This window comes from Lithobates pipiens, unplaced genomic scaffold (genome assembly GCF_037356315.1).
Source record: "Lithobates pipiens isolate NorthernLeopardFrog02 unplaced genomic scaffold, aLitPip1_a1.2 Scaffold_8, whole genome shotgun sequence".
In the NCBI taxonomy this organism is placed as follows: domain Eukaryota; kingdom Metazoa; phylum Chordata; class Amphibia; order Anura; family Ranidae; genus Lithobates; species Lithobates pipiens.
The window spans coordinates 557,773,439-557,798,065 of record NW_027507903.1 but is presented as its reverse complement, the minus strand read 5'-3'; the positions used below and the strand labels follow the sequence as shown (position 1 = coordinate 557,798,065).

At 41.1% G+C, this 24,627-nt stretch overlaps 1 protein-coding gene across 4 annotated transcripts in view; it reads left to right on the top strand.

Moving 5' to 3' along the window:
* Positions 1-24,627, top strand: part of CAMSAP3 (calmodulin regulated spectrin associated protein family member 3) — a 142,561-nt gene that overhangs the window by 59,513 nt on the left and 58,421 nt on the right. For all 4 annotated transcript variants that reach the window (XM_077469985.1, XM_077469983.1, XM_077469987.1 and 1 more), the window contains exon 2: positions 23,765-24,018. In XM_077469985.1, coding sequence (XP_077326111.1) covers positions 23,765-24,018 — 254 coding nt within the window. The remainder of the gene's footprint in view (positions 1-23,764; positions 24,019-24,627) is intronic.

Below are 24,627 nucleotides of genomic sequence, written 5' to 3'. Positions count from 1 at the left end.
CCTGCCAAATAATATGTATTTCTACCTGTCCATTAATGAGATTTACAAAACTCTGCCACATAGCACAGCCCTGTCTTTTTTTTTTTTTTTCTCTGCTGTTGGTAAGTAACACTTTCTGGTCTTGTCACTCCCCCAAGCTGAGGCTGGACAGTGAAAAGAGATGCCGCACTCTGATGAGTTCATCTTTGCTACTTTCCCTCCTGTTAAAGTGGTTGTAAATCCTTACAGACCACTTTTCGCTACAGGTAAGCTTATAATAAGGCTCACCCGTAGCTACCCAGGATATCTCCTAAACCTGCATGGTTTAGGAGATATCCCCTGTATTTGCATGTGCCGACGTTATCGGCACGTGCGCACTGACACAAACATATGTGCCGTTGTTTCAGTGAGTGTGCCGTTACCGCGCGCATGTGTGGGAGTGACGATACCCAGGAAGTAACCCCCAGGGAGTGATGTCGCCAGCCAGTGCTGTGTATGGGCACCGCAGTGAGGGCTTCGATCTCAAGTGAGTATTGCATAATGAGCTAGTATGCTATGCTATAAATTGGGATTGGTAGGAGTTCATATTTAGGAATGCCCCATTCACACATCTGTCTGGCCTGGATATATGCTATACAAGTGCTTATTTAATATATCTGCTTACAAAAAAAATCTTCTTACATTTCAAAAGGCACATGTGTTCTACAATTTGGAATTTATACACAATTCCCTGGTTCCTGGTTTTGAATTAGAACGTTGAACCACCCTTTCTGTAGAATTTATGAGGTCACTGTGTGTGTCTTGTAGGATTGACTGTTTTGTGCATCTCCGGTTTCATAATACAATTAATAATATATTAGAATGTAGCCTTGTGTGTCTCTTTAAAGGGATGCCCTATTCCCGTCTGGTGTATCTGTTAACTCCTGGTAATTACAGACCCTTGGTTGCCTCTGTAGGTGTGTCTGGGTCTTTAACGTGAAAGCCTGGAGGACAGGTTCCTGCCATTATCCTCACACCCGTCATAAAATCTGACGTTCTGAGAACACATGTTATGGAACTAAAGATGATTATGGGTCATTCATAAAGGGGAAGACATTTTTGTCTTTTTTTTTTTTTTTTCATCTTCGAGAACAATTTATGTTTTGCCTGTCAACATAAACCTATATTTAGAGTAGGGTACTCAACATAACTACATATCATCGTGATTGACTGAAGTTGAAATGCAAAATTGCTCTTTTCTAGACTTTTTTTCTGCTTGTACGTCTATCCAATGTTGTCAAGCAGCTTAGATGTATAAGAACAATGCCAGATCCAATGGAATCTTGACTTTTTGTTAAAGGGCTGATATATATATTTTTTAAAGGTAGGAGTTCGTTTTCTCATTCAGCTCTCGATTTCCACCTTCCACTTATAAAATATTGATATGGAAAATGCAGGTTTTTACGTGTATTTCTATTCATAGTCCAGGTAATCTAAAACGGTACAGTTTCACCTGATGGTTTACGTATTTAGGCTAATTCAATAAAGTAGTGTGTAAAACAAATACCATATTTCCCCAAAGATAAGCCCTAGTTAAGATCGTCTGATAGACAGACTCGAGACTGCCGAATGACCAAATGGAGTATAGACCGCATGCATATGCGTACTTGATGCGTATAGTAATCTCTTGATCCCCAGAAAACATGAGTGCAAAAAGAAAGGGCTATTCCATCAAGTACATAAAGGAATCATGGAGGACTTCTGAGGCAAGAATCTTACGGCTTTCTGCAAAGAGTTGAAGTTAGATCTCCGAATGGTCCGAAAATGGCAATTAGAGTACGATAACCTCGGTCAACAGGTGACGATGTTCCAGAAGACGATGACATGACTGTATTTGAATAAATATAGATTCTTGTACATGAATAAACAAGACAGTCCCTGAAAATAAGCCCTAATGTGTCTTTTGGAGCCAAAATTAATATAAGAGCCAGTATAATTTTCGGGGAAACACGGTATGTAGTTCAAAGCAACCCATGGCAGCCGCATATTTCAGCTTATTTTATTCAGACCAGTGAAGGTGTTATTGTGATTGGTTGCTGTAGTTCACTCCACTTCATGATGTCAAAGGATGGTTAAAAACAAGCAGGTATCTCCTTGAGAAAGATGGGTAGACAGCTGGACCCACTAAAAAGTCGTAACCTGATGTTGCCCTTGATTTGTTCTATCTTCTGAATAAAAAAAGAGGAAAGCATTGGCCTTGCTGTGCAGAGATGTTGGAAAATCTGAGCGCAATAATAAGTGCACCCAATATTCTCAAACACTTATTATTGAAGGGTTGCAACAAATAGTCCAATCATGGCCTGAGCATTGCAGATTGAGCCCATTTGTTTACGGAATGTTTGCAGCCTTTTGTTTATGGTTTTTGGAATTTTACTGGTTGCAAGAATTTAAGTTGAAATCTTCCGATTTCAGTCGCTCTTTTTCCAATCTGCCTTTCACTGTTTGTAACCTTCAACCTGATGTCATGCACTTCCTTTTCCATCTTCTATAAATTCTACTAAAGTAAAAAGTTCTTGTTTAAAAAAAAAAAAAATAGTAAAAAATCAAGCCGAATGCAGCAAAAAAATGTATCTGACCCTCATTAATAGACCCCGGATTTGTCTTTTATCATATATTATCTTTGTTTCCTGAAAGCAAAAGTTGTGTATGCACACATACTGGAGAGCTATGCTCAATGTTTTCAAGCTCAACAAGGAGGAGTCAGAAAACACGGCCTTCTGTAAATATTCTGACAAATATTAGCTCTACTAGATCATACTCATGGCAGTTTTTAACTGACTTTTAAGCACACAAAAATGTTAAGTTGTACTATAAGTTTTTGTAATTGAAATCTGTATTACATGGCAAGTGTAGTTAATTTTCTGTGAGCACTTATCTAGAGTTATTGCAGTGCTTACCTTAAAGTCCAATTGAAGGGTAAGAAAAAAAAGTGACCTTTCCACAGTCTGTAAAAGGCTTTAGTAGGTTCTTGATTAGTGACTGTGATTAGTAAGGAAATGGCTCCCCAGTAGCAGTCCAAAATCCAAGGCTGCAAAGAAGGAGCGCTGTTCTACTCTCTGTGCAAAAGCAGCAGTCTCTCTGCAGAACTGCAATGGTCTGACATCCACTTCCCCACCAAGTCACAGTTGGCCTAGGTTCACACTGATGTGGTGCGATTTAGATCCTTTTGCAGTGTGATTTTAAAGGAGCAGCTGCAATACAAGTTGATGCAGTTCTAATGTGTTTTTCATGCAATTTGTATACAGCTGCCTTTTTTTTTTTTTTTGACATGGTCCCAGTATGGGAGGTCAAGAACAAAGCAAATACTAGCAGAAAACTTACTGGAATCCTGCTACATTAGGACAGATATGTGTTTTGCATGCAGCTGCCATTCAAATCTATATAGCTTAAAATCGCACCACTCTAAACTTGCACAGGACCCTTTTTAAAATTGCATCAGATTCATGAATGGCCTCCACAGAAAGTCATGTTATTTCACTTCTAAACTATAAACTTAAACTTGGTGACATCAAATATTAAAACCTGTGAAAAATTACAACAAAAGTGCAAATTTGCAAAATACCCTCCCCCTTATCTGGCTGCTGCTACCAGAAAACGTGTCCCACTTCACATTAGTTGAATATATACCAAAACAGTGCTGCCAATCATATAAATGTGTGGATAATAAGATTAATACTAAATCAATTTTACCTGCAAAACAATTAGCAAAATACAATGTGCAAAACGTACAGTTTCAGTGCAAAATAGGGTGTAAAACTATACCTCCACCAAATTGCTGTTAGTGCCTGATCAAATGAATAGAATGGTGCTGCGCTAATAACATTTCAATTGTATAAATAAATAACGGTGAAAGTCCAAAGTGACAAAAGTCTTCAGTTCCTTCAAAATTGAAGACTTTGCCAATTAGTACACAACAAATAAAAAGTGCTGGTGCTCTCCTCCACCTCGATATCCTAGTTGCTCACCTTAAAATCTCATTAAGATCCCCTCTGGGGGTAATCAATGAATCAGCCTGGCGTGGAGCTCCTAATCCATCCATTTCACCGCCTCTTTCTTTACCATCTTGACCAGTCTTGGACCTCCCTCAGGTGAAAACAAAGCACTTAAGCAGTGCGGGCTAAGGATGCTATGAACAGCACGATACTCGCGGGATGATGTCACCACTGCGGCGAATCCTCCTATATGCATTGCTTCAATTCCCCTTGCTGAAGAAGTCACGCCTATTTGACGTAACGCGTATGGGGAGGAGTTGCAGTGGTGACGTCATCCCACGAGTATCGTGCTGTTTATAGCATCCTTAGCCTGCACTGCTTAAGTGCTTCATTTTCACCTGAGGGAGGTCTACGACTGGTCAAGTCAGTAAAGAGAGAGATGGTGAAACTGATGGATTAGAACCTCCATGCCAGGCTGATTCATTGATTACCCCCAGAGAGGATCTGCTTTAGCTGACCTGCTGATAAAACAGGGGTCAGATTTAAGGTCAGACGCTAGGATATCGAGGTGGAGGAGAGCACCCGCACTTATTTGCTGTGCACTAATTGGTGAACTTTTCAATTTGGAAGGAACTGAAGACTTTTGCCACTTTGGATTTTCACTGTTATTTATTTCTACTATTGAAATGTTATTTTATTTTAGCGCAGCGCCGTTCTATTCATTTGATCAGGCACTTGCACCAATTTTGATGGAGGTGTAGTTTTACACCCTATTTTGCACATTTTTTTTTTGCAGGTAAAATTGATTTAATATTAATCTTATTATCCGCACATTTATATGATTGGCAGCGCAGCACTGTTTTGTTATGTTATTTCACTTGTCATGTGATTCCATGCTTTCTGGAACACATCTGAATAATGCATCAGTGTGAAGCAGGCCCTAGGGCTCTTTCAGATGGGAGGCAGAGTCTACTGCTTCTGAAAAGCAGTCTGTGGTGGATCCCTTTTTAAGAGGGTGGTAGAGTAGCAACCCTTCTGCCTTCTAAATGTGTTTTTTTTTTTAAATTTTTTTTTTTTTTGTTTTGTTTTTCCTTTTATCTGAAGGGGGGCTTTGTACTAAAACTTTGCATCAAAACCACAAGTTGGCTCTTGGTTTCAGTGCACTCCCATTAACCTTAGTGGGCACGTTGGGCAGACAGGCCTGTCAAAATTATAAAATTGTCTTGGTTGTGGCATGTGTATAGTCTCATCCTCCTGCAATGTTAAGATTTGGGGGGGTGGGAAAGGGGGGGGGGGGGGTTAGAACCATCGCTCAACTTCCTGTTTTTAATGCCTTTTGTTAAAGTGCCCATTTAGGGCTGGAAGGGAAATTAGTTTTGCTTTTCTTTTTGGAAAAAAAGAAAAAAAAAAAAGTGGAGAAAGATGCAAATTAGGGAAAAAAATGTTTAGTTTACATGCAGGAAGTCAATACAGGGGAGATTTACTAAAACTGGTTCACTCAGAATCTGGTGCAGCTTTGCATTGCAGCCAATTGGCTTCTGACCTCAGCTGGTTCAATCAAGCTTTGGCAATAAGGCACGGTTCACACTGCCGCGACTTCAAAGTCGACATTCCAGCATGACTTGCATATGACTTCTTTAAAGAGGAAGTAAACCCTGATGGGTTTACTTCCTCTTTGTCTGCCTGCAAAGGTAAAGCATAATGGGCTACTATGCATCGCATAGTAGCCCATTATGTGTCACTTACCTGACACAGGAGCCAGCTATGTCACCGCTGTCCCCTGTAGTCCGTAGCGTCCATCTTTCTTCCGGGTATCTCTGCTCTGGCCACTCACAGAGCCAGAGCAGCGATGACGTCACTCCCGCGCATGCGCACAGGAGCCGTCACTAACGGCATATCGGCGTTAGCAGCGGCATGCCGCTAACGGCGATAGTGCTCCTGCGTGCCGCTGTCTGCGGCGAATGCCTTTTGTCTTTTAGTAAATATCTCCTAAACATGTAGGTTTAGGAGATATTTCTTGGACCTACAGGTAAGCCTTAATCTAGGCTTACCCGTAGGTCAAAGTGGTTTGTAAGGGTTTACGACCACTTTAACCTCTTGTCGCCGACCACACGCAAATATGCGGCCTCTTGGTAGGTGGGCCTTTTGTATGCAATATTGCAAAACATGCTGTGCCGAGAACGCATGCCCTGCACGTTCCCGGCACAGTTACCTGCGGCTAACGATTTATAGTTTCTTTTCTTTTTTTTCTTTTTTTTTTGCAAATATATTTTTTATTGAATTTTCAAAAATAGGGCAAAGCCCATAAAGATACAGCAGTAGCTTTCTAACAGTGGAGGTCGAAGGCTCCTAACAATATGTCACAATAGAATTGAAGCATTCAGTGCGTATTCTGAAGATTCCTCAAATGACATGTATAGTTATCTCTTGGCTACATGGATATAGTGTCTCAAAGTACACAAAGGTGGTAAAGATACCGAGTGGCCTATGCCTCCAAATGTCAATTATTTTATATAAAATTATATATTAATTTGACATACAGTAGTTTGAACTGATGTGACAACCTTGGAAGCCCTGTCCTTTCGCTCTTATACCTGAGAAATAACAGAGTCCCTAAATTTGGGAAATTAAGCTAGTGATTATGTGGCCTGCAGCTGAAGGAATTCTGCAAACCTCTCTCTGAACTTGAGACGGCTTGAGGAGGACAGTCTGGGACGCACGGGGCTACGGTGACCTAGTTTGCCCACTCGGTTGCCATGGTGATTGTAGAAGCAGTGTGGTGGTGTGAGAAGCCACTTCTATAATCTCCTGCATGCACCCGCCATGAGCGCCTGGCTCATAAAATGTTAATTCCAGTCAGGTGGTAGGCAGACGGAGAGAGGTGACCACACTGCAGGGTGCTGGGGGCCACAGGGATTTCAGATGGAACGGCCCTTGACCCCTGCAGAATGTTTTCCTCATAAGTCTTGGCTACTACAGCACATATGGCTTATTAAATAAAGGAAGTAGTGCTGACTTTATTAACTGTAAACTAGAATCTGCCTGTCTTTGAGTTACTGCACTTCTTACACTTCTAAAATAAGTCAATATGTATCATTTATATCATTTTAATAGACAGATGCCTAGAGCTTTAATCCATTTTCAGTGGTGGTGGGTGTTTAAAAAAAAAACCAAAAAACAAACACTAGTAAAGTAAGAATAACGAGAAGTTTTATATAAACACCATATATGGTGGTGTTGTCTAGAGCAACCATCAAACTAGTTTTTATCTTGTTAATTATAGAAGAATGACACTGACGTGCGATATTTGCAGCATTCGATTTTCCAGTAGCTGGCATGAATGGACCCTCCAACACACCCCATCACCTATTGCCAGGGCACACAATCGGTTCTGGAAGGTTCTGGAACCATTGCGTTCCTAGTTTAAAATTAACGGGAATTCTAGCCATGAATGACCCTGGCAACGCCAATTGGCTCAACAAAATTTGAATAAGAAATCAAAAGTGAGTGAAAAAAGTTCAAGCCAATCGGTTGCAATCACTTTTCGGAGATTCTGATGGGTGCATTTAAAAATACAATAGCCAGCACTGGGAGATTCGTTCATTAGCATGAATGGGGCAATCTATGGATTTCTCTCATTCAGTCCAGCTTAGGGCTCATGTTTCTTAAAATCTCGAGACTTCAAGTCAATATGGGCAGCACAGTGGCTAAGTGGTCAGCACTTCCACCCAGCAGCACTATTGGCGCAAGTTTACGTATTCTCCCTGTGTCTGCATGGGTTTCCTCCCACACTCCAAAGACATGCTGGTAGGTTAGTTGGCTCCTGTTTTAAATTGGTCCTAGTTTGTGTATGAATGTGAGTTGTGGACCTTGGGTTGTAAGGCCCTTGAGGGCAGGGACTGATGTGAATGTATAATATGTAAAGCCCTACATAAATTGATGGCACTATATAAATGTGTGTTGTCAGCCCCAGTAAAGCCCCATACACACTATTGGATATTCTGCAGATTTTTTTTTTCCTTCAGATTTACCAAAACCATATAATATGAGGTCAAACCTTAGGAGTTTCAATTTGTATGCAATCAGACAGGCCCTTGCACCACATGGTTTTGGTAAACCTGAAGGAAAAAATGAGCGGAAAATCTGATAGTGTGTGTGGGGCTTCAGGTGAAGGTTTCTAGATTACGATACATGCAACAATAGAAACATTTTTTTTTTTTTTTAAAGAATGAGGAAGTTTGTTATTACTTTCTGTGCCCCAGTAGATAGAAATCGTTCTCCCTTGACAGGTCATCAGGAAGAGAATTAGTGGGAAATCTCCACGACAGTAACGTGGCAATAAAAATAAAAGAAAAATAAGGCTGAGACTCTAAGCCCTTGTACACACGGTCGGAGAATCCATCGGAATGTGTCCTATCGGACCGTGTCGTCGGATAATCCGACTGTGTGTGGTATGCATCGGACTGATTCCGTCGGAATATCCGTCGGACCCAATTTTCCAACATGTTGGAAATATTTCCCGACCAACTGGGCCGATCGGACATACTCCGATCATGTGTAGAGAATTTTGATCGGACCAAGTGCCACGCATGCTCAGATCAAATTCCTACATCAAAGCTATTGGCTACTAGCCTGAAAGTAGTCCCATCGTAACGAAATTACGTCATCACGTTCTGAAAGATCGGATTTTTCGCCAACTTTGTCCAACCATGTGTATGCAACAGTTTCGGACAAGATCCGACGGACAAAATCCGACGGGCAAAATCCGACGGATTTGGTTGTGGAAATCTCCGACCGTGTGTACAGGGGCTAATCCTTTCCCATTCTTTCCAAACTTAAACATAAATGTCTTGATTTCATTCACATATCTATATTAATATCTATTCTGGGATGGGGAAATAAGGTGATGTATTTGGCATGTTGGCTGAAAACTAAAGATAGAAATGTATAATCGTGAAGAATCAACTAGAATTTTGGCCAGAGTAAGCTCACAACAATCCATGCCAAGGTTTCTCCAGGCCTTTTGCGTCATTCACTAATTTTCTTCAAGTATTCTAGATCTTTTATTTTTACATAGTTACATTTAGTCTAGCTTGGGCCAATGTAACATGCATATACCATACCCATGGGATCCTTCTAGAAGCATAGGAGGTCCACCACTCGGCATGGGCACTATTCAGAGAATACTTTACATTCTCTGATTGGACAAGGTGGTGAGGCAGGGCAGTGATGTCACACTGGCAGACAATGCTTTTCATTAAGAAAAGGCAAAGCACGCTTTCATTCTTTAAATAGTGCCCATGCCCAGTGGTCGACCTCCAGTGTTGAGAATGCAACAGGGCAGCCACTCGGAAGCTAGTGGAGATCACTGTGGTAGTGGTGTTTACTTTTGTGGTTTCCAGCATCTAGAGGTATGGTATAGGCATAGTTACATTAGTCCAAGCTAGACCAATGTAGCTATGAATAAAAAATGTCATATGTGGAATTGTTCTTTAAGGGCCTGTGCCCATGAACTTTTGCCTAGTGTCAATTACATCAATTTGAAATCAATTTGGGATGCCCTTGAGGTAATTTTAGAATGCATTGACAGGTGCATCTGACCTCCTCCTGACTGCATTTGACTGGCTTTGGCTCACATCAGGAGGTGTACCTGAGTACACATGCTTTTTTGTACGTTCCTGCTTGTCGTGTTTTAAGGCAGCTCATTAATCTCAATTGGCTGCCCTGAGCACAAGGGAAAAAAAGGTGCCAGCATTTTTTAAATTGTGCCTCACCAAAATACATTGTACTGTAGTGCCATGCATTTTTCTAGGCGCAAATGCACGCACATTTGCTAGATGCATGGGGGTGGTTTCTTATTGGCACCCGTGCGCATCTGTAAAAGGGCAGCATATTTTTGTGCAGCATGGGAAAACGGTGATTTTTGCACGCCCCTTTTGTGTGAACGAGCCCCAAGCAGGTTTTGCATCCCCAAAGACTTGTATGCAATTCAAATCAGCTTGACGTGAACAAAAGCCCATTTGCTCCTTAGCTGTTTTGGATATTTCTACCTGCTTTCTTTTGAAAACTGCTGTATAAATTGTGCCGTGTAATGTGACTTTAACTATCTGCTAGCCTGTATTATTTACAGATGAAGCACAACTGCCACTTGGGAATGTTCTACACACTTTTTTTTACACACACTGATTGGATAGAGAGTGCATTGTTCAGATCTGGATTGAGTAGTATGTGGCCTTTCTAGTTGTAAATTACAATGCCTCTGCCAATTTAAAGGCTTTAAATAGAAAAAAATTCCTTATAGTAATCAGTAGCCATATGCTATGCAAGATTGCTGTCGGCTCAGTCATGTACCTGCTGTAGACGAGTCTATGAGCGTGACCTGTTCACCTAGAATGCGGTGGCAGTATGTTTTGTGTTGAAAGCTAAAATATTGCAGTGCACTTCTTTCATTCTGATGAGAGGCAGGAAAAAGATTAAAGGGATAATCTGTAAATGGTTTCTAGGTCAGATTTCTCCTTTATTTTACCTCTGGCCGGAATTCCAGTGTGTTGACTGCAGCCAGCTTCAAACCTGCTTTTCGAGTCCTTGTTTTTCCTGTTTTCCTTTCCTCCACTACACCTGCTATCATTTTTTTTTATGGAAAAATTAAATATTTATGCTGCTTTTAGGTGGCATATCCCTCGATATATTCCCCCAGCTGTCGCCACTTTCCTGGAGTGCACGTCCATTGAAAACACGGTTCCTATATCTGGCATGGTGATTCATTTGCATTTTACTAGCTGCGTTCCTTTTAAGTCCTGAAGATGTTCTTGGCCTGAAAAAAAAAGAAACGCCACATCAAAGTACGTAAGCTGCAAAGTATTACATTTTAGTTATCTTTTTCATTTCCCAGTTTTGTTTTGTTTTTTATAGAAAAAGGTCTTATACCCTGTACACATGGTCGGACTTTCCGACGGAAAATGTGCAATCGGATCGTGTTGTCGGAAAATCCGATCGTGTGTGGGCTCCATCTGACTTTTTCCGTCAGAATTTCCGACACGCAAAGTTTGAGAGCTGGATCTAAAATTTTCCGACAACAAAATCCAATTGTTTAAATTTCCGATCATGTGTAGACAGTTCCGACGGACAAAGTGTCACGCGTGCTCAGAATAAATTAGGAGACGAAAGCTATTGGCTACTGGCCTGTTTATAGTCCCGTTGTACCTTACCACGTTCGGAACGATCGGATTTTCCGACAACTTTGTGCGACCGTGTCTATGCAAGACAAGTTTGGGCCAAAATCCAACAGATTTTGACGTCGGGAAGTCTGACAGTGTGTACGGGGCAATAGACTTAACATAGTGTAGGAGATGGCCAGAGACTGAGGACATATATTACAAGAGATTGTTTGAGAGCAATTTTGACGTGGAGTTCCCCCTAAAGATTCATATCAGACACAGTGCCTGGTATTGTGGGGGATCAAAGTCGATCCCTTTCCATTTAAGTCAGATATATGTTGGACTTCAAGTGGCAGGGCAAAGTCGGATCCACAGTCGTACGACTGTCATGTCGTACCAGTGTGAACTCAGCCTCAGTGAATCTGTCATTATCCTAAACACCTGCATGAGAAAGGGGTGATGAAACCAGCTATTACCATATGTCAGCTGCATAACAATTCCAGGGTGTTGACATCAAGCCTGCTCACATTCACTATTAGCAATGTCATAACTCTGGAACCAGGGCCGGCCCAAGAATGAAATGCTGACACCTCCCCCCCCAAAAAAATAAAATCATGCCCACCAAAAGGCCACCACATTCATTATTTTATATCGTGATAAATAAAATTAAATTGATCAGAAAATTAGATTTACATGCAACAGCACCTTATCCATATGCAAAATTATATGACATACCATTGCGTTCAAATCCATACCACAAACGCCAGTATTTTGCTTTACATAGCTTTATTTATATAAATAGCTTAAATGGTGAAAATATTTTATAGCACTGATTGCTGTATAAATGTCACTAATCACAAAAATGTGTGAAAAGTGTCTGTCCGCCGCAATGTTGCAGTCCCGCTAAAAATCACTGATCACCGCTATTACTAGTAAACAAAAACAATAATAATAAAAATGGCATAAATATATTCCCTATTTTGTAGATGCTAGAACTTTTGCGCAAAGCAATCAATATACGCCTTTTGCGATATTTTTATAAAAAAAAAAAAAAAAAAAATTTAGAAGAATACATATTGGCCTAAACTGATGATATTTTTTGGGGGGATATTTGTTATCGCAAAAAGTAAAAAAAATTATGTTTTTTTTTTCAAAATTGTTGCTCTTTTTGTTTATAGCGCAAAAAAATAAAAACCGCAGGGGTGATCAAATAACACCAAAAGAAAGCTCTATTTGTAGGGAAAAAAGGACATAAATTTTGTTTTGGGTACAATGTCGCACGACCGCGCAATTGTCAGTTAAATCGATGCAGTGCCATATCTCAAAAAATGGCCTGGTCATTAAGGGGGCAAATCTTCTGGGGCTGAAGTGCTTAATCGGGGCTGGGCAGGGCAAGACCCTCTCAGGCTCTCATGTCTCCTACAACTTGTGATGTGTGACTTACAGTACCCGGATTCAGACTCCTGCAGACAATGCTGCTATAGAGAACTCACTGGTGGCAGAATGGACAGGGCGCAGGCTGAAACAACTTAGGCAGCAGCAGGTGCTGTGCATGTGGACTGTGGACAGCTGCTCAGCTCACACTCAGTCACAGGAACAGGCAGCTCTCTTCAGACATGCTCCCTTCCCTCAGGCTCTGAGCCATGCTGAAGAAGATGGAAGAGGTGGGTCGAGTGAATTGACTAGGCTCAGAGGCTGAGCTCCCTGAATACTGGGGCAGCTTTGGCCTCTGACGTCACTAGTTGCTAGACGCCGGGCGGCAGGTGATTTCTTGCAACCAGTGCAGCGCAGAGCTGACCAGGATCGGCCCTGCTCCTGCTGACTGATCCGACCTCCTCCTGACAGCTAGGGTATGGCCGGGCAGCTACTAAGGTATGGGTACTCTGTACTACTCCTGACAACTTTGTTGCACCTGTGTTTCTGGCTGCTGCCCCTCTTAAAATGCCGCCTATAACCATGGTACGGCCAGCCCTGCCTGGAACTATAATGTGGCATGAGTCGGGGGTGCTTTCATTAGAGTTACCTTACATAAGTGCTATGCTACAAGCATGACCTTTAAAGCAGGAGTCTCAAACTGGCGGACCTCCAGCTGTTGTGAAACTACAAGTCCCATGAAGCATTGCAAGGCTGGCAGTTACAAGCATGACTCCCACAGGCAGAGGCATATAATGGGACTTATAGTGTCGCAACAGCTGGAGGGGCGCCAGTTTGAGACCCCTGCTTTAAAGTATACTTAAAGCCAAAACTGATTTTTTATTTTAATTTGAGTCGTGGAAGGTTAAAACTGCTGTGTCACTTCATGCCCAATACACTCAACAGGAGGTGAGAGGATATATTTCCAATGTGAGGGGCATTTCTCATAGGAATAACTATCACATTGAAAGGTTTCTGCTCCATTCCTGTTCTTGTGGCAGCTCAAAATTTTCAATTTCAACCCTCAATTTCAACCCTCAATTTCATTCCTAATTACTTTTGGTGAGGCTGGGGACAGTTAGGCCGCGTACACACGCGGGGACTGTTCGCCCAACTTTGTCCGTCAAACAGTTTCGGCAAACAGTCCGCTCAAAATTAGCATGGACGGACATGGCCACACACAACGGACGAACAGTTTGCTGAAACCGTGCGCGATGACGTGAACGGCACGTACGACGGGACGAAAAATACGACGTCCTATACACTGCATTATAACTTTCGGCGTGTAAATCCTTTCTGAGCATGCGCGGAACTTAGTTTGACGAACAAGCCTACACACGAGCGGACTGTTCGCTGAAACAAGGTTTCAGCGGACAGTTTTTCGGAAATTCCGAAAAACCTTGTTCGTCAAACTGTCCGCTGAAACTGTCCGCTGAAAGCCCACACACGAGCGGACTGTCCGCCCAAACACTGTTCAGCGGACAAAGTTGGGCGAACAGTCCGCCCGTGTGTACGCGGCCTTAGAGCGAGTAAATCTCTCTGAGGACACAGACATTAATATTAACCTGGACAGTGGTTCTAATCCCTCTTTACTATATCCAAATTCTTATTACATATTTTTTGCATGAATGTTTATTGGGAAAATCTTGTTACATTGTAAATTGGTTTCAGTCAGGTTGTAGTAAACGCAGTCATATCCATAGTTTGTGTATTCATCTACTGCACGTGTATGAAACTTTATGAATAACAAAGATAATTATGAATAGAGTTCTCAACATCCTAATCATTACATTCCAGTGAATCGTCTTAAACAGTAAACGTGTAACTTAAGTAGTTCAAACACAAACCTAACAGGTGGTGCACTTTGTGAAAACCATGTTGGATACAAGTATAATATGAACCTCTTGTCTCCATGGGGGGGGGGGGGGCACAGCTATTCATATGCCCTTATTGAGTTTCATACTCCTTCTTCTTCTTTTTTTTTTTTTTTTTATATTGGAACTTTGAGTGGGCGAACTGGCATGTGTAGGAAAAGTTATGAGTTTCTGGTAATATCATGTGGATGCCCAAGTCTTCAGGTTTAGACTTCTGCCCATATTCCTAGGGTGACTTTGTGTTGCTCTCTGTGGTACCGTGTAGTGTTATTTTTTCTTTTTTTTTTTTTTCTTTTTTTTTAGGTGGCTACAATGCGCCAGTTGTTTATAGGGTTAAGGTATGGGTAGAAGATAGGAAGGGTGTGCAAAACTTGAAAAGGTTTATGGTGTTTGGGCATGTCGATTATTATATGACGATGAGCTTGTGCAGGCATTGTTTAGGTCTTCCATGTTTGGCAAGGACAGTTTGAGCCATTGCATCCTGATACATTTTTTTTTTTTTTATGGCTATCCTACATTTGTTCAGATTTAGTTAAAGAAGGGCTAGTTCCAGGACCACCAGAAAAATCCTGCATCTCGGAAACTTTATTAAACATCTGCTGTTTTTATCCTAGAAAATTCATAGAAATACTATGGAAGATCCCACAGACTCCTACGCTTTCTGAAAAGGGTTTCCTCATAAATTGAACCATACATCTTTACAAGCTTACTTACAAAGCAAGGGGGTGCCCGAAATAACTTCCACAAGATTTTAGAAAGATGGCTGGAAAATCAGGAATCTGAGGCGTTACCTCTTGTTTTTTGTTACTGTGCCTTTTGTGAGTGACTGACGGGAGTATGTAAATGGTTGGTCCCCTTTTTTAAAGATCCTTTGTTGAGCATACTGTAGTAGTGTTTTTTCTCTGGCACTTTCTTGTTGGTGTTTTCTACCCCTGTATGACTACTCCACTTCTCTATGGGCACGCTTTACTAGACCACTTATATTGTGGATGTGGAGATGGTGGGTTAATGTACTAGACGCTTATGTTAAGATTATTTTTAAATTTCCTTTTCACATTGCATAATTTAATAGAAAGATTTTTGCATAGATATATATTGGTCACGTTTACTATTACAATTGAGAATATCACCTACTCATTTCTCATGAGCTAGATCTAGAGAGCATCTAAGCTCTGCAGTGCTTTCTTTGTTAAAGAGAATAAGTATAGAGGAAAGGAAGAATGGAAAATAGGAAGGGGAGAAAAGAAAAAGAATAAAGTGTGGGTGTGGGAGGAGACAAGAGTAGCAAAAGACAATAAAGCACGAGCCATAAGAGTAGGATCTCATAAGGGGGGCAAGATTAGCTAAAGACAAAGTATGCACTAAAAGGAGACCTCATAAGGGGCAGGGGGAGAAAGAGATAAATACTTAGGGAGGGAAAGGTTCCAGAATTCCCAGTGTGTATCTCCCTTCAATAATGTCCATGGGGAGAGACTGGACATGTGATCTTTTCAACTGTATAATTGCCTCCACCAAAAAATGCGTAAGCCTTTTTAGTTTTAAACATAATTTGTGGTGTAACCCCTATCTGAACTTTTACCTGATTTACAGTGTATTGCCAGTCTATTTTTTCCCAACTTTAAATAGTAGTTATGGTATACCCTGCTCGGACTATGATCTTGACTTTAACTTGTATTGCAAAATCATTTGGGAACGTGCGGCATTGTTCTGTCATGTTTTGCCACATAGTTCAAAGAAGCTAACAAAACTAAATTTTTTTATTCACATTAAGGAATTTTTAGTAGCACACCTTTTTCGTATGAAAATGATGCGTCTTTGAGTCAGCCATCCAAAAAACTGCATCACTAAGGTTTGAAGTCTCCTGCTGCACTCTGTGGTTCCTCCCGTCGACTTCCATGCAACTACGGGACATAGTGCTATAGGGGTCATTGGGGGGAAAACCACCGTCCGCAGTGGGGAACACTGGAGATTAACGCTTTCAAAAGTGCCAGTTTCTGAAAAGGCTTTAGGTGTTGATTTACATAACTGAATTAACCAGTGTTTTTTTTTTATTAGTTTGGAGCTCGGCTTTTAATGTAAACTGTGGTCTGAAGTACTGAATCATGATAATGAATAAAATGTTTGTTTTTTCTATGCAGTAATTGTTCTTTTGACGGTTGAACATGACAGGAGAGATCTGTCTGTGTGCCGTGTTTTCTAAAGAGACATCAGTCCCCTTACAACTCTCTTTCGTCCTATGTGGCAAAAGGAAAAAAAAAGTTGCCTAACGAGTTTTTCCTGCTGGTGTGATTAGGTTAGGCCGCAGCCTGTGTCTTATTTTCATTCACGTTTGGAGAGCTCAAAGTTCCTGCACTCCAGGCGAGTTTTCTTTTCTTTTTTTTTTTTTTACACAGGCTGAATAGATCCCTGCTGTCTGATCACCCTTCCCTGCATTACTTGTAAGTGATAAGAGTGAAGGTACTCCATAGGCAAGGCATCTTATTCTAAAGCCCCATACACGCCATCAGATTTTTAGCCGATTTTTGTCTTCAGATTTACCTAAATCACGTAGTGCAAGGGCCTGTCTGCATACAAATTGAAACTCCTAAGGTTTGACCCCATATTATATGGTTTTGGTAAATCCGAAGACAAAAATCAGCAGAAAATCTGATAGTGTGTATGGGGCTTTAGAGTTTTCCTGGGGAGTTCTTTTTTAATTTTCTACTACAGGTTCCTTTTTGTCCCAATGTCATTGGTTTGATCTTTAAGGAGGTTTATAAACTGGTTACTGAGATTATCCGCTTTCTGTGGTTTTCTGCTCCGTACTGTATAAAACCTGATGGGATTATAAATTCCTAATTCTTAACAAACACCATGCTGGCATGACGGCTTTACTGGGGCGTATTGCTAACAGTTGTGTATTCATGAATGACAAATAGAATGGTAGAAATTGCAGACTGCTGGAAAGAAATGATCAGTCCTTCGCTACTGTGTAATAAGCACCTATACTGTATATTATCACAATATACATCTTTGGTAACTGACTCAGTGGGAGAAAGTCTTTCTATGTTAAGATAACAAATACTTAGATTTCTCTGATCAATAGAATCCTTTGTCTATGCTACAATTTTTATACAATTTTCTTTTAAGAAAGGTTTTATCAGTATGCAATCCAACAGATAAAGAACAATATCTAGGAGGTTACAGTACACAATAGGTAAAATTAAGCAAAACATGAAAGAAAAATGAAATTGCTCTAGTCCCATATACGGTGTTTCTATATAGGGAAAAGTCATTAAAAAAATCCAGGAGATCCATTGCTCGTTGCAGAAGACAAGGGAACTAAAGTATTCCAGCAGAGGACTAGGCTTGACTAGGTTTAAAGCATTTATCATAGGAAAATTTTAGGAAAATATTTAAGAGTAAATAAAAATGTAACAAAAACAACAACGAAAAAACAAAACCATGAAAATTATAAACATAACCAAAGCTTGGAGGACTAGTAAGCTGTTAGAGTGGATGCATGGAACAGATGCAATAAGGTGAAGAAGAAAAGAAGAAAGAAAAAGTGAAAAGGAGGAGATAGGGGAATAAGGAAAAGAAAAAAAGGAGGAGTCCACGGGGCCAGCACCAGAAAATCATTAAATTGAGAGAAGGGCAATATCAAATCTTGAAGGTTGGAAATATGTAACCCAAGGTTGCCAGATCCAAAGGAACTTACCATGGGTATCTGAGAGGATAGCGATCAACTTCTCATTCCCCATGATGTCATTAATGCGATTCTCAGCTGATTCAAAACCGAGTACAGGAGTCTTCCAATTTTTATACAATATTCATGTACAGCTTTACTTTAAATTTACCAAAACCATATTAAATGAGGACAAACCTAAACACTTTCAAATTATATGCAATCAGGTAGGCCCTTGCACTGCATAGTTAAAGGTAACTCTAAAGGATATTGAACAACAAAAATTGCATAATGTGTATCCAGCTTAAAGCGGAGTGTCAAGTGCCCGATCTTCCTGCAATGTCGCAGTCACCGCCATTACTAGTTAAAAAAAAAAAAAAAAAGCCATAAATTTAGCCCCTATTTTGTAGACGCTATAAGTTTTGCGCGAACCAATCAATATACGTTTATTGCGGTTTGTTTTTTATACCAAAGATATGGAGAATAATTCACATCGGCCTAAACGGATGAAGAAATAATTTATTTTTATTTTTTTATGGATATTTTTCATAGCAAAAAGTACAAAATATACCTGTATATATTTTTTCAAAATTGTCACTTTTTTTTTTTTTTTTTTTATTTGTTTATAGCGCAAAAAATAAAAACCGCAGAGGTGATCAAATACCACCAAAAGAAAGTTCTATTTGTGGGGAAAAGAGAACCTCAATTTTGTTCTGGTACAATGTCGCACGACTGTTAAAGCGACGCAGTGCCATATTGCTAAAAATGGCCTGGTCAGGAAGGGGGTACATTCTCCTGGGGCTAAAGTGGCTACAGTTTTTGTAGCTGCTGACTTTTAAAATAATTTTCTTTCGAGGCTGGAACTCCACTTTAGCTTGGGTTCACACCAGTCCGGTGTGAATTCCTGCTACATTTTCTCTGTGAAGAGAAAAAGAAGCTGTTCAGCGGTGCCGCTCCATTCTATCTGCGCATCAGCGGAGCAGGGAGAGGAGGGGGAGGTGTAGTGAGAAGGACAGATTTCTTGTTCAGAACGCAATGCATCTGTGAATCAGATGCATTCACATAGAGGATAATGTGCTTGTAATTCGCACCGCAATGCCCAGAACAAGCACACGTTTTTTTGGGCAATGCGAGTGCAACTCGCATATGTGAACAAGAGGCATTCATTTGAATGTATTTTAAAATGTCCTGCGAATTGCATGCGGTGTAAGCCGCATCTAATTCGTATAGGTGTGAACGGGGGCTTAATGTTAATTCATTTGAGTGATTAGCATACCCTGCAAGTTCCAGCAGCAAGAATCTGCCTACTAAGCAATAACAGGCTGAGGATGACTACAGCTATCTGCACCAGTTCAAACAGCCAGTAATTACTTGCATGATCATTGCTGGATGCAGAAAAATGGCGCACGGCCACGACCATCTTTCCCGAACAGCAGATAATGGTCTGGGATAGCTGCGGCTGCCGTCAGCCCATCATTTAATTCTATGGGCTGAGTGGTCGCAGTTCTTTGCACACACCTACCTATCACTCCAGACAAAAAAATTCATGCCCCTGGAATTTTCAGGGTGTTCTAAATTGCCTTTGTGAACAGACTCTAAACAGCATAATTTTTTAATATTCATATACACAGGACTATCATTGGTTTCACTTTAGCATCTGATATGGTTCAGAACTCTTCACAAGATTCATGTGTGTTCACTTTTTGTTATATTTAATTTAATTTAATTGGGAGTGTTTTATAGCACTTATATATCTAGCGCAGCAACATTTTTTATTTTATGGATTTTCCAACGGAAAATGTGCGATCAGATCATGTTGTCGGAAAATCCGATCATGTATGAGCTCCATCTGACTTTTTTTCTGTCAGATTTTCCGACGCACAAAGTTTGAGAGCAGGATCTAAAATTTTCCGACGACAAAATCCGATCGTTTAAATTCAGATCGTGTGTAGACAATTCCGACGGACAAAGTGCCACGCATGCTCAGAATAGACTAAGACTAAAGCTATTGGCTACTGGCCTCTTTATAGTCCCGTCGTACGTGTTATATGTCACTGCTTTCGGAACGATTGGATTTTCCGACCACTTTGTGCAACCGTGTGTATACAAGACAGGTTTGGGCCAACATCCATCGGAAAAAATCAGACAGATTTTGTTGTCGGAATGTCCGACCGTGTGAATGAGGCATAATAGGATTTTCCATCAAGCTCAGTCAATGTTTAAATAGACTTTTTTGTCGAACTTGTCAGTGGTGAAAGGGCCAACCATGGCTCAGATTTTAGTAAAAATTCAGCATGAATTTGGATGCAGGGGGAATGGGTTAGGTTTTGATTGCTGTCAAGATTAATGCTGGGAAACTTTACCCTCTCTTTATTCCATGACCAATGTTAAGGAAGAAGTGAGCAGAAACTGATACTTTTCGAGCTATCCTCAGGAAAAACAGTTGAGGGTGAATTATCGAATGAGAACACCTGTTCTGTTCTGTTGACAGCTGTCTGAGATGAGAATTCCCCTTACTTTGGGAAGATTTCCTCTAGTTTCCTGTTGCGTCTGCTGGACAGGAAGTGTCGAGAAATCTCCCCAGCTGGACACAGACTACAAAAAATGGCTGTTTTGGCTATACATAAACTTTATTAACTTTTCAGTTTCTTCACTCTTAGCACTTGAGTTTCAGCACTTGACTAAAATACACGGATGTGCAAATTGTTTATATACCACAGTAGCTAAAAAAAAAAGCTTTTGTGTGTTTATAAAATATTAGACCTTTAAAAAAGTGCAGCCTACGCATAGAAATGCAAATCGTGGAATACCCATGTTTTTCAGACTTTGCCGATTTTTTTTTTTTTTTTTTATAGGTCCTTCCTTGTCTCATATTTATGAAGGCTGATGCATTCGCTTTTAGTGAAGATCAGCAATAATGGCTTCTGGCAAAAAATTCCCAGTGCAGAGAGAAATACCCTAAGGGCTCTTGTTACATGAGAATATTTGCAGCAGCTACAGAATTATTTGTTGCTAAGAAAAAATTAATTGCAATGAAAACTGTCACAGAAATTCCAAGCAATTTAAAGCTCAGTCGCTGTGGCTGTGTTGCAGTATTTGGAGCTAGCTACAGTATCCCGAGCTTTGGTAGCTATAAGATCTCTAAGGGCTCATTTGTAGGGCCAGTTTGATCCATATGCCACCAAGAGTCAGCATTTCTCTGAAGAGGGTACGCACAGGTGCGTGGTATCTGCCACAGCCAGCAGTCTGTACAGATCAATGACCGCACCACAGCTGTTCACACATCCGAGTGGTTATATGTGATTGGGACAGATCAGGAACCTAGAACCAAGACAGTTTGCATCCAGCACTCCTCCCACCTGTGCATACCCACTTCAGAGAAGCCCCGATTCTGGTCGGTGCACGACCCAAATCAGCTGTGTATATGAGCCCTTACAATGTAAATAGTTTGACCTAGCGCTATAGTCTTTCTCCCCATAACAATAACGCTAAACCTTATGGTAAGCTTTCTGTACAACCTCAATACTGACCGTTCTACATGTAAACTCAACTCCTAGTTTGTGTACTTTCTGTTTCCTGCACCAGGATCCTGTACAGGATTGACCAAAAGACTGAAAAGTGTTGAGGGAAAGGTTTTCTCTCCAGAAATTGCCTTAATGTAGGCAGCAGCAGATAAATAATGCAAATTGTATGCATAGATTGTGACAGTCAGGCAATAGGTTGTGTGCAGCGTGTCGTGCGGAGGCAATAATTCACACAGACTTGTATTGAAGTAATTCAACAAACCCAGTGGGAAGGCTACCCAGTCGGGTGCACTCAGTTTTCAACGTGAAAGCAGATTCCAGCGTTTGAGAGAGGACAGAATGTGGCCTGGCCATCTAGTGCCCAATCGGGAAGGTATTTACAAGAGATGTGTCCCTACACTGTCCCTCCTCATCTGGAACCTTTCCATAGCGCTAGTACTGTCTGTAACAGATGGGGCACCTTTCCTTGCTCTGTCCACTCACAAAATGTGTGCCAAGCCTGGGAGCCAGAGCCTTAAATAGGCTCTGCCTGATCCAAGATGGCTGCTCAAGTCACAAGGGGTGACAGCATCCAATTGGATCGCTTCCCTGGTGACCCAGGAAACCATAGAAGAACCAGGTTTCTCTTGACTTCCTCTCCAACTGCAGTGCCGCTGCGTAACAGTGCCACCTGCAGGGGAAAAAGCAGACTGCATCTGCCTACAATAATGTTACTTCACCTCACCCTCTCTATAAGAAGGCTTAATTGTTTCCTCTACTCCTAAAACAGAGTCATAAATTATTCCAGCGAGTATGGCGCTTTCAAGGTTTCATATTAAGGAGCTCCTTTAGCAGAGGAAGCTCTCTTTATCACTATCTAGGGATGGCCAGTATGGCCTAAATCTAAGCCAATTGTTGTATGTAATGTTGCATTTCGGCTGTGTGTTGCAACCCTTTGTCTACCCACAAACTTGAGATTAATGTCTGATAACTGGATTGGGGAATGATTGTATGCTTGTGGACATTGTGATCTGCTCCCAGGATAACCAGTCTGGAAGGACACAGATCTGTAGTTTGGGAAGCTATTTCTATAATTGATCACTGTTGTTTTCTCAAATAAGAAGTCTGACTTCTGTAAACAGACTTATCTGAAAAGATTAAGCCTTTTGGAGGTTGGACCTTCTGGCATCTGACCTCTATCACAAGCCTATTCTGTTTCTCCTGGAGAAACTAATCGGATTCTCCTTTTTATTGTTCTGTACTACAAAGGGAAGATCTGACTATTAGACCGCAGTGCTGATCAGTGCTGAAGTCTCCCTGCTGTCAGAATACAATAGTTCAGTGAGCATTCAGCCAGAAAGTTGAACAAAAAAACTGACCCCATCCACACATTTGAGGTAGATAAGGGATCCTCCCCACTGTGGCAATGTATTCTGACAGCAGGGAGACTTCCCCACTCTCATAATATACAGATCAGTGCTGCAATCTATAGCTTGGTTCCCCTGCTTGCATCTCCATCCTCTCCTTCATGCACTATGTGTCTCCTGCCTGCCAATCCAATCAGATCTCTTGTCGGCCAATGACCCGCTTCCTGATTGACTGGTGGGAGATTCAGTGTTACAATAGCAAATATTCATTTGCTATTGTAACACAACTGTCTGGGCTTGGAGCGCAGTGCTCTGCGCCCTGAGACCACCCTGTTTTGAAGTTGATTAGAGCCTCTGGCTCTAATCACGTGCTTAAAAAAAAAATCCCACCCCATTGGAATCCATGCATCTGGCGCCCCTGCATGTAGATCAGGGGTCCGTACGCATAGATAGGGGAGGCAGCGCCCCATGCACCCCTAGTGGACTGGCCACCACTGGTAGATAGACTTCTCTTCAACCACAGTGGCCATACATAGATTGAAATTTGTCTGGTTCCTGTTGAACCAGCTGTACCGGAGGAATATCGATCCATATATGGCCAGAGAATTCTGGCCTGAAAAGCAGAAATTAGTTTCTCTAATTTACTGAAGCCCCAGGCTAGAAGAATATGTAGTAGACAGCATGAATATAATGCATTATATTTTATTCCATTGTAATATACTATAAAAAAAAAATTTTTGGGCAAATTGTGTATACAAGTGTGCAGCAATTTTGCATCGTTACTTCATAATTCCATTGAATCTACTAACCGACTTTTTGTGTTTTTGTTACAGATGTCCCTGAGGAGTTGGTCTCCCCCTGCTACACAGACCAGTATGAACAGGAACATGTAAAGCCAGCTGTGATCAGCCTTTTACTGTCAGCAGATGTGTACTGCAGAACATACCGCAAGGCATTGCCTCATGACCACTCCCCTCCTAGAGACAATGCTGCCCTCCTGCTACTCTTCGCCCGGAAAGGGTCTGCTCCGGTGCACCAGGGGGAGCCAGTGAAGACCAGCGACCTGAGAGAGAAGCCCATTCGTATGGTAAGAGGATAAAGACACTAGGTTGGAGGCAGGGGATGATGAAGGGTATTGTGTGTCCACAAACCTTAGGAAGGTATTTTAGACATCCCCACCAATGATGTTCAACTTTGCAAGAAAACCCAATCATTCCTTGAAACCATGCTGAACCAGTTTTAGGTGACCATAATTGAAAAATTACACTGTGAAAGCTTCAGTCTATTTAGTCTTGTTCATAGTGCAGTGTATTGAAATGTTGTGAGTCTATCTGGATATATCCTGATGCTGAGTAGAGTGTTTTAGATGGAAAACTGGAGACCCTTCCCTTAATGGAAACACTGGTTGATGTTTCAGCAGCAGCATTATTTCTCCTTATAGCAAATGAATAAAATGAAGAATCTGCATTTGTAGGTGTAGGGCAATGGAGAAAAATCTTATTCTAAACAAATTGACAAAAAACAATTGGTTTAATGAGTTCCCATTAATCAGAGATCTGCTAAAGGTATCCAGCAAACCCTGTACCGGTCATAGTCCCTCTGTTGGGTCGCATTTTGTCTGTTAGCAATACTATGTTTATTACCAAGTACCAAGGATACGTTGCAGAACTTGTGCATTAACCAGATTTTATATATT